At 45.5% G+C, this 9,479-nt stretch overlaps 2 protein-coding genes across 3 annotated transcripts; both read right to left on the bottom strand.

Annotated features, from left to right (window-relative positions):
- Positions 1-86: 86 nt before the first annotated feature.
- LOC125748605 (cornifelin-like) lies at positions 87-2,513 on the bottom strand. Of its 2 annotated transcripts, XM_049024946.1 has the most exons (4): positions 2,379-2,513; positions 1,213-1,347; positions 791-927; positions 87-393 (listed from the first exon to the last, which is right to left on the bottom strand). In XM_049024946.1, the coding sequence occupies exons 2-4, from the start codon at positions 1,319-1,321 to the stop codon at positions 295-297; spliced, it is 345 nt and encodes a 114-aa protein (XP_048880903.1). In that variant the 5' UTR covers positions 1,322-1,347; positions 2,379-2,513; the 3' UTR covers positions 87-294. The 2 variants fall into 2 exon arrangements, with proteins under 2 accessions (XP_048880903.1, XP_048880902.1); XM_049024945.1 differs by lacking the exon at positions 2,379-2,513 and having other exon boundaries at positions 1,213-2,173.
- A 494-nt stretch (positions 2,514-3,007) lies between these two features.
- Positions 3,008-9,360, bottom strand: mrps15 (mitochondrial ribosomal protein S15). Its single transcript, XM_049024944.1, has 8 exons — positions 9,052-9,360; positions 6,886-6,951; positions 6,709-6,784; positions 6,401-6,449; positions 6,185-6,269; positions 5,978-6,036; positions 5,258-5,449; positions 3,008-3,494 (listed from the first exon to the last, which is right to left on the bottom strand). Exons 1-8 carry the CDS (start codon positions 9,203-9,205, stop codon positions 3,399-3,401), a joined length of 777 nt encoding a protein of 258 aa, XP_048880901.1. The 5' UTR covers positions 9,206-9,360; the 3' UTR covers positions 3,008-3,398.
- Positions 9,361-9,479: the final 119 nt, after the last annotated feature.

Consider the following 9,479-nt stretch of genomic DNA (forward strand, 5'->3'; position numbering starts at 1 on the left):
TCCTGTACTCACTCAGCTGCTGTACCGCGTCGTGTCTGCAGCAGACGGCTGCCCCCATGCGACACAAAAGGAAACAACGACAAATATAGTTTGCAGTTGTTTTATTTGAGTTATCAATATAATTAACGATAAGTAAAAGGCGACAAAGTTATTCCATTAACATAATAACCTTAATTTGTTTGGAAGTTACAAAATATTTTTTTTCAGTGAGTTTCATTGTCTTTCAAATTCTTTTTGGCTGATATTAAAAAGTTTTGCTTCATAATATTGGCACAAATCAGATTCCATAAGTGCTCAAACTTCGCCATTCCGGATACGAATTTCTCTGGCCATCCTGCACGTTTCACAAAACCCACAGCAGAATGTCATTAAGGCGTCGTTGCATATTGTGCCCTGAAAGAAATACAGATTTCTGCGAATTAGTACCTACGTTACAGATGAAAAACAGGCAACCGAAAAACATTCTATTCGTTTTCCTCTTTTTTAGTTCATTTTGCAACGTGTACACGAGTGTTTTGCAACGTCCTGTAAATAATCGAATACACCTCCGAAATTATCACCAATTTGCTCTCTCTGTGACTCACATATTTGCACAAGTCATTTTATGCAACTCTGACCAGCCACTCTATGCGCCTCTTTAATCTTTCACAACGGCAGTAAAAGCAATCCAGTTAATTTGCTTAACTCCAGTTTTTGCACGAACGTTGCAGTTTCCTGCGTGCGATTTGCACGCCGCCTTCAGTCTGTCAAGTGGCTGTCTTTATAAGATAACAGCTCCAGCTTCTTATACCTGGATGCCATACGTCAGCCTCATGTGGGTCCTCAGAGCTGTCATTCCTCCGGGAATGCAAGCAAGCAACAGGTTCTCTCCATATTTGTGAGACGTGTAGCAACTAAGTCCTATCGGACATAGGCAGCCTAGCGCACCTAGAGCAGGAAGAGAGATAGCGAAACACTAAACATAGGAAATTCATTTAATAAGTCAAGGGCTTATTCAAGACAGCTGTTTATGTAAAAATGTTATCAGGATTGTCGGTCAATGACACGTTTTGCTTCCTGTCCTTTTTACAGAAGTAACTTGAGTCAGTTGTAAGTCTTTTTTTTTGTGCTGGGGCTTTTAATACACATACTGTTAGACATTTTCCGTTCGCTTTCATTCGCTTGTTGTCATGGAGATGCCACCGAGATGCCATCCTCTGCTTTCGTACTTACAGACCATGATATCGTTGCAGCAGGAGCACAGGCCTGTACTCCATTCTCCGGTCTGCACGTTGGTCCCATAGTTGGCTCCTGGTTGCTGGGTGACCACTGGGTTGGTCATGTCAATCCAAGAATAACCTCAGTCCCCTGAAGAGAAAAACCTTTGAATTTCAGCTCTGGGAACCTGTCAGAGTCGTCCTGTCGCTGTGTGGGACCCAAGTGTCTGGCTACATGAATAAGTGATGTGTGAACTACTGTGGCTTCTCTGGTTTTATCATGGGTCACTCCCACCCTGACTGGATTTGTCATCGTCATTGAAGGCGATTACTGTCACAATTACCCTGAAATAGGAAATAAAATAATTTCCTATATGTCACTGAAATTCACACAGTGTTACTAAGGCGGAATGCTTTAGATTCTGCCTCAGGTGAAGTGGTTATTTCCTGCAAGATGTTGACATTTGACCGGAATAAAACACTAATCGGAAATATGTCAACAGGGCAGCTTGCAGCAAGGGTTGTAAAGGAGCATATAAGACATTTGGAGAGTCACTCAGGTTGTGATTAACTGCACGAAATCCCTAAGATGTCCTTCAGCTGATGGCAGAGTTCATCATGGCGGTCTTTGAGGTTGGCAAACAGAAGCAGCCCCCGCAAGGAAGCTGTGCATCGTTCCGACGGTTTCCGTCACACAGCAACCTGCTCTTGTCTGGCTCGTCAGAGTCAATTTGCAGCCACATTCTAAATCTGCCGGTGTCTGCATCTGCAATTCGCCAAGCTTATTCTACAGATAAATACTGTGTGTACTTTCAAAAACCCAAGACCGTAAACTCCAACCCTCACAAATACAAATAGAGCCAACTTTCTTTAAACTAATTTTAAGGCATGGTTTACAGGAACAGAATATTCTTTGAGCAAAATCAAAATAATCCTTTCAATAATGTTTTGCATAGGTTAGAACTTTCCTCACAGAATGTAAGAGGGCAGTGCTACCTTGGTTTTGCAATCTTCATCACATTCCAAAAACGTTAATAGAAACAAGCACAGTTGCTGGTAGTGTACCATGACAACACATGGCATCCCAAGTATGAGTTTGTAAAATAATTAAATCGCTTTAGCACTATTTTACAACTTAGAAGTACAGAAGGAAGCGAGTGAAAGAGCAATGAGGGTACTTACCTCTGCTCATCTGACCCGCTTTCCGATGTGAAATCCACATCAGTGTAGAAACAGGAAACTGATTCACCCAGCCAGCTAGCAATTTCAAAACTCCTGCCTTACTTCAGAACACCAGCAGCTCATTCCCATGTCTAAAAGCTATCACAAGGGCCCAAAAACACGTCGACTATTAAATCCATAAAACATTTAACAAACATGCACTCTCCGCATACATAAAGGTGAATGTGCTTAGAAAATTAACATGCATCTTATTGGATGGGGGGGGGGGGGGGGGGGGCATTGACCAGCAGGACTAACAGGCAGCTGGACACATTAAAATATTTCACCGGTCTTCAAATTGCTTCTCCGTCAGAGGGTTATGGTAGCAGCCAGGTTATTCCAGTGAAATGATTATCAGTGTAAGTTTAGAATTCTATTCAAATGCTGCTGTGTGTGAAGTCATGTCTAGCCAATGGATTACATTATAACCTTGATATTTACTGACACACGGTTCATAGGATGTGGTGGTGGGGGCGGGGGTGGCAGTGGGCTGGACTAGATCATCACTGGGATCCAACCTGCTGTATTTATTGTATATAACTCTAGGCCCCAGGACAGAGTCTAGGGTTGAGGCAAGGAAACACCAGATGTAGAGACAAAATGTTTATTGGCAACATTTAAAGGATTCTAAAGACAGAAATCTCCTTCCATTACCCCAAATCGGGTACTGAAACAAGCTGCTCACAGCACAAAAGAATGTGTCGATAAAATGGACTTTCAGCCCTTTTTGCAGAGATATAGCTTTTGGTGGCTGGGATTAGGGAAGTGCAGCACTGGATCAGCCATGTAACGCAATAAAAAACAAAACCGAAACCAAAATATCTTTAGATGAGGTTTAACTGGTCAGGCGGCGGCCCAACAAAGCCCCGACCGAGAATGGAGAAATGCGTACGGTCCTCTTCCTGCCACAGTTGTGCCGAGAGTCATATAGGGGTACAGGTGACCCCACCCCCACGCCGCCATGCCCCGGGCATCCTCGTCCTACTCCTCTGCCTCCAGCACCACCTGGCCGGCTGCAGCGGGCTTCTCCTGCGCCTCCTTCTCCTTCGCCCTCCGCCTCTGGATAACTTCAAAAACCTAGGGGAAGGAGAACAGTCAGTGACTGGTACCCCAACCTATCACATGGGAGCAAAGTATTTAGTCAAAAATACTGATTAATCCAAAATAATTACTCTCAGCTGATCTCTATTACCCAGGAGACCATACAGTTTTGCTTGCTGAATGTTATACTGGCCAGTTTAGGTCCAGCACCACAGGATCTACAGTAGGGGTCTTGGGAGTCAGCTCTGTGGGTCGAATCTGCATTCTTAACCACTACGCCACCTTTCGGCCAGTGTGTAACTGCAGTTATATTTACACTGACAGGGAGACTGCCTCTTAGATGACGTACCTATCCAGTGACAGCGAGCAATATCGGCACCATTAGACAGTAACACTGATCCACTGTGTTTGTATCGTATGTACAATATAGGAAATATAACCATTAATGTGAGTACAATATATTATTGTGAGGGCGCAGTTATACATAATTACATTGTGTGCAATAGATAATCAGAGCACTGGGGACACTTGTGTGAACATAAAGCGACAAACACAACTCATAAAATGTCACTTCAATCCTGAAATGTCCTACAAAGACATTCTAGTTATACCGCTAGCTAGACGGTTCTTATTCACCAATTCCCGATGCCCAGAACACAGACATTGATCATTTTTGCAACTCAAGCACTTTCACGATCCGTGTTTAATCTTCGAAATCTTTTCATTTCCAAAAGTAGCCTATGCCAGTTCTACTGAGATATTAGTTAAGCATTTAGAGTTAGCGGAAACTCTTGCATATCCAGGTTTCTTAACAGGCACATTTTAATTCGTTTTTGAATGTTGGCATTTCGCGCATCACATTCACTTACAGGTGCCTTGAGTGTCTGTCTGTGGCACAAAGAGTCTAAAGAACATTCTAGCAATAGGAGAGAGAGATAGCCAGTAAAATGCATTTTCCCCTGAATATGGATTATGCATAATATAATAATAAATAAATTGATAATTCTCTTTATGCCTCCCCTGACTTGCTCTCTGTAGGTGAGAGCAATCTGGCCGTGAAGGGCAGCCACCGATAGCAGCACCCAGGGAGCTCGGGGGGGTTAAGGGCCGTGCTCAAGGAGCCGTAGATGTGCTGAGGCGGGGCTCGAACTGACGACCTTCTGATCAGGGGCACCCAGGGTTAGCCCACTGAGCACACGCTGCCCTCATACCCTCAATATATGTATAATTACTACTGATTACACTATGTATGCAGTGTGCATTGAAATAAACAAATGGGTTAATAACTCTAAATAAGACACGTCAAGTATTTTGTGCTTTATGCAGTTCATTATGGGACAGAGCACCACAATAAATGGGCATTTATTGCTCAATGGACGTAATAAATGAAGATCTACAGATCTGGGCTGGTGGCCACCGCTTTATAGTTCCGCTAATTCCTTGTGTGCTCACGATATCATCTTGTGCGCACAAGACAATTACATCATGCGCACTAGCGAATTTACCATTCACTCGAGATATTATCTTTAGCATACAAAATGGTTACTTGCGTGCATAAGATAAAAGAAACAAAAATGTCTTTCGGGGCTCTGTTGTATCGTTTGTTTTTCCACGGGTAATAATGCAGAAAACAGCAGGATCCAGTGCTTGGGGGGGGGGGGGGGCATACTGGGGCGAACAGCGTGACGCATAGATGCGTCGCATAGATACTGCGTGCATGCAAAGGTCTGCAGCGGCTTGTGTTTGGCCACCATAGCGCTGGGGGCAGGAGGGGGGGCTACGTCGCTACGGTGGAGCACCTTCGTGCAGAAGGCCTTCTTGGCCATCCAGCGCTTGGTCAGTGTCCTGTAGTACAGCGGCGGCAGGGTGTACGTGATGCCCAGTTGCTGGCACACGAACTCGAAGGCGTCGTGTCGCGTACGGCGGAGATACTTCAGGTGCTTCTTCCGCCGGTCGATCGCCATCAGCATGCGCCGCTTGTTGGCTTTGTCCTGCCGCAATGTGACATCACAGGTTAGGAGGGTGATATTTTATTAATCCCCTGGGAAAATTCTCTTTCCGTCTCCACCAATTAGCCAATGAGGCACATATAAATGTGAGCTTGGGGTGGTGGTGGTGGGGGGGGGGGTTGCAGCACAGGGTCAGCGACCTTAGAGATAGGGGCCCATGCACGTGACCTTCCGATCACAGCCACAAAGGCTGAGCCCAGTGAGCCACACACCGCCCCCTAGTGGCCGGATCCATCTCAGACAGCTCGAAACCAGTTAATCCAATCTTCAGAACGATAAAAATCTGCATTACTTTTCATTTGACACTTTTTGCAACATGCGTGTAAAGATGATAAACAAAATGGCGTCACTGGCTTAAAAAGGTCAGTGGAATTAAAGCAATTTGTGAGTCACGAATGCAGATTATGATACATTAATTTCCAAATAGGGGATGTTTATCTTCACACCTACTCTATGGCGGCAGTGTGAAAAACACTGTCACACGACAGGCCTGCCTCACACGAGCCTCACCTTGGGGTGTTTATGCAAGTGCTCCTGGTAGTTCCGGATACGCGCCGTCAGGAGGGCCACTGCAGAAACACGCAACACTCAGCGGTCACGCCAAACAGCCGGTTCTCATGTCTCACTTACGTTAGCGACATGCTAGTGCTGGGCTTTAGCGCCTTGCTACCCATTTCCTGCCATACGCCCCCCCCCCTGCCTCTGAGCACAGCGTACCCTTCACTTCCGTGGAGCTGCGATCGTGTTCATCCCTCCGGACCTTCTCCACCAGCTGCTGCTCTTTGACCTTCAGCCGGTCTTTCTGATTAGAGATGGAGGTTGGGGGTGGGGTGCATGAAAAGGCCATATCATGAGATGTGCAAGCACTCACCTGTTCTCTTAGCCATGCATCATAAACACACAAACTTTAACAAGCAGGACAGTTTCCCTTACATGACTCCCCAGCTCCAGAGATAGAAGCCGTTTGATCAAATCATCAGTCCTGCAAATACAAAACCATTATAAATACACAAAAATGAAACTCACACGGCTGGTTATTTACATTTTGACTAAGGAGGAAGGAAGAAAATGTGCAATGAGCTTCCGAAAGAACTGCAATGACCTTTCAAAACAGTTTACATTTGCCTTTATAGTTCTTGGTAAGTGCGTGAGTTTAAATGACTACCGTGGCACTATAGGCCTTCGGCTGAATGTGTCTGTAAAACATACAAGAACAAAAATGCCATTAAAGCTAGACTGACGTGTTAAGGAGAGGCACTTCTGCGTAATCCTTCTTCAGCGTGGCTGGGGAGAGGTCGTCGAGCTGGCTGGGGGGGGCTGACGGGGACAGGAGAGCAGAAGGGTGGTTGAAGTCAGCGAGACCACCGGCTATAACAGATACCGGTCATGCAAAGGTGGCACCTAGGGGGGGCCCGTACCTTTCTTCCTTCTCGAAGGGCGTGCGTAGTGCCTCACTGCCTGTACAGCAAAGCTTTCCCCCAATGCTGAGAGCATGCAGAGAACAGAGGAGAAAAGACACGGCAGGGATATCAACAGATAAAATGCAATGAGCCCACAGATACAATGCGATTTGCCCAGAAATTTAACACCGAAACTTAGTAGCGACAAAATCATAGAAGAATTCTCAGAACAAATTCTGATACACATTTCCAGACTATCAAAGGCAATTAAACCCTAACAGTCGTGCAGTTTTGCTTAAATCATTGGAATAATACACAAACATTAGACTCTAAACCTCATAAAGGTTTAACGTGAATTCTGCTCAGTGCAAACTATCAGCCACTCATATAAGAGCTGCTAATCAGCCCCACCGAACAGGGATTATTGTTTGAGAAACACGCATTTTATCCAGAACACAAGCAGGACCAAGCTGTGCATGTTGCGGTGGTTGTTACTGGATGTAAGGTGGTGCTGTTTGTGGACACCAACGACTGGCTGTTGCATTTAATGCCTCCCAGAGCAGAGAGCTCTTCTCAAGTTCAGCTACTGGGGCCAGAAAGTGTGAATAAAAGATGTCATTTCCTCGAGACAGGAACCGCCGCTTCTGGTCTCCCACATCCTGTCCTCTTACTGCAAGAGCTCAGCTCCTCTCCGATCGCCGCCTGCCGTTTCATTTGTCCTTTTCATTACGTAGTGAATCGGAGTTTTCCATTACGCACATCCGCTTTAAAAATGACAAGCCTGTGAATAAATCCCACAGATTCACACGCATCCACACCCCCCAGGTCAGAACAGGGGGTTAGAACTGTTCAGCGGGCTGTGATCTCCTGAACTACACTGCATTTAGAAAACGACAAGAGATTATTGAGAAGCTGAGCGTTTATCGAGAGGCTCAGCGCATGACCAGAGATCTGGTTCTTACACACCCCCAAAACCAAGGAAATGATGGTAGACTTCAGGAGAGCCATGAAGAACAACCATTGTCCCCTCTACATACACAAGGGCCTCACGATGGATGATCTTTTATGGCTAATCGACATCACCCATCTGGTGAGCAAAGGCTGCTATTCTTAAGCCAATCTGCCTCTGCACGTCCGGATAGTCTTTCCCCGCTGCACCATGGACAGCTGTGTGGAATGTCCGGCGCACAGCCGAGAATCGGAGGGATTTACAGCAGGCGCCGAAAGCGGCTCATGGTCTCTGAACTCCTGAACCAGCACAGCATCTGTGCTAGTCGACTGCAAAAAGGAGGACGCAACTCACCCTGGACACTGTCTGTCTGTTTCCTTGCAACCTGACCTGTGACAAGCGGCACAAGCAGATCCCAAACCTCCAAACCACCATCACCCTGACACTACAGAGCTGATTTACTGAGCACCTTAGAAACAGCACCGACAGATTGCAGTGAAAATTATTCTACCCATTGCTGCTACCAACTGAATAATGCACTCATTTCAGTCATAATTCTAAATCATAATTATTTTAATTCACTTATTCTACTCAATATTATTTCTTCAATTTTTATATTGCCACCCACTCGGCCCTGTTCATAATTATCTCTGCAGAGCGTCACGCCCATGTTTTGCTTTATTGCGCACTTTTAAAACGACAATAAAAGGCGTCTTACTTAAAGAGCTTCAGTTGCCATCAAACAGTGTGACACAAGGGCGCCCCCTGCTGGCAGATTAGCTAGTACCCATAAATGTGATCAGGCTTCAACTTGTAAACATCAAATGTACAAAAGACACGCACCGTACTGCATACGCGGGTCAGTCCTTTATACTAGAGGAATTACTGTCGGACAAACGAAAGCATGGAATCGACTCGTACAGAATGGATCCGCAGGCGCTGACAGGTTTTCATTGCCGATCCGCAGCGCCGTCTTGTTAGACTTGTCAACCGTACACTATATTGGAATTATTCATGTGCATGTGGACCACTGACACTTTTCACTAACTTACTGCACTATGAAAATCAAATACTAAAATAGATACAACAGATCATACAGCTATTAGAAGCCATACACAATGTTAAGCAGTCTTCCACAAAATGGCATATAAGATAATAAGCCGATCTCAAAGAATTTACATATTTTAAACAGAAATAACCGTATTATGATTGTGGGTTCGTGTCCAGTCGCATACCTTCATGTCCACGACCGTGTGAAATGCGGCAGCTTGTTAAAGGTCGAGCAGCGACGGAAAGGCAGGCGCCGCCATGCACCGGCAGCAGCGCAGAAAAAGCCGGTTTCGCGACATATTCGCACACAAACGGGGCATATTTCAGTACCCGCAACATCGTTCACGTGAACAGGGTAAACGGGGGCGAAGTGGTGGTTAAAATGCCCTTGGAGACTGAGATAGATTCAACTAAAATACACCACAACTCATGCGACATGTCGCCATTTTGACTAGACCTGGCAAGAGGAAGGAACGACCTTGCGAGTCGTGATCGAGACAGAAGCAATACACCCCAGATCAGTCGATCGTGCATTTGAATCGGTTTACGACGTAACTTGTGTCTGTCACAACTTCCTGTAATATTCTTTAGATGTCGGAGCACGATAGGCATT

This window comes from Brienomyrus brachyistius, chromosome 9, assembly GCF_023856365.1.
Source record: "Brienomyrus brachyistius isolate T26 chromosome 9, BBRACH_0.4, whole genome shotgun sequence".
Taxonomy (NCBI): domain Eukaryota; kingdom Metazoa; phylum Chordata; class Actinopteri; order Osteoglossiformes; family Mormyridae; genus Brienomyrus; species Brienomyrus brachyistius.

What these genes read in the sequence shown, in the direction of transcription:
- LOC125748605 (XM_049024946.1), bottom strand. Translation starts at nt 1,321, where the DNA reads ATGACCAACCCAGTGGTCACCCAGCAACCAGGAGCCAACTATGGGACC. An exon ending in CTGCAACGATATCATGGTCT is followed by an intron (nt 928 to 1,212) that starts GTAAGTACGAAA and finishes TTCCTGCTCTAG; the next exon opens with GTGCGCTAGGCTGCCTATGT. An exon ending in GGCTGACGTATGGCATCCAG is followed by an intron (nt 394 to 790) that starts GTATAAGAAGCT and finishes TATTTCTTTCAG; the next exon opens with GGCACAATATGCAACGACGC.
- mrps15 (XM_049024944.1), bottom strand. Translation starts at nt 9,205, where the DNA reads ATGTTGCGGGTACTGAAATATGCCCCGTTTGTGTGCGAATATGTCGCG. An exon ending in ACACGGTCGTGGACATGAAG is followed by an intron (nt 6,952 to 9,051) that starts GTATGCGACTGG and finishes GCATGCTCTCAG; the next exon opens with CATTGGGGGAAAGCTTTGCT. An exon ending in CAGCTCCACGGAAGTGAAGG is followed by an intron (nt 6,037 to 6,184) that starts GTACGCTGTGCT and finishes GTGTTTCTGCAG; the next exon opens with TGGCCCTCCTGACGGCGCGT.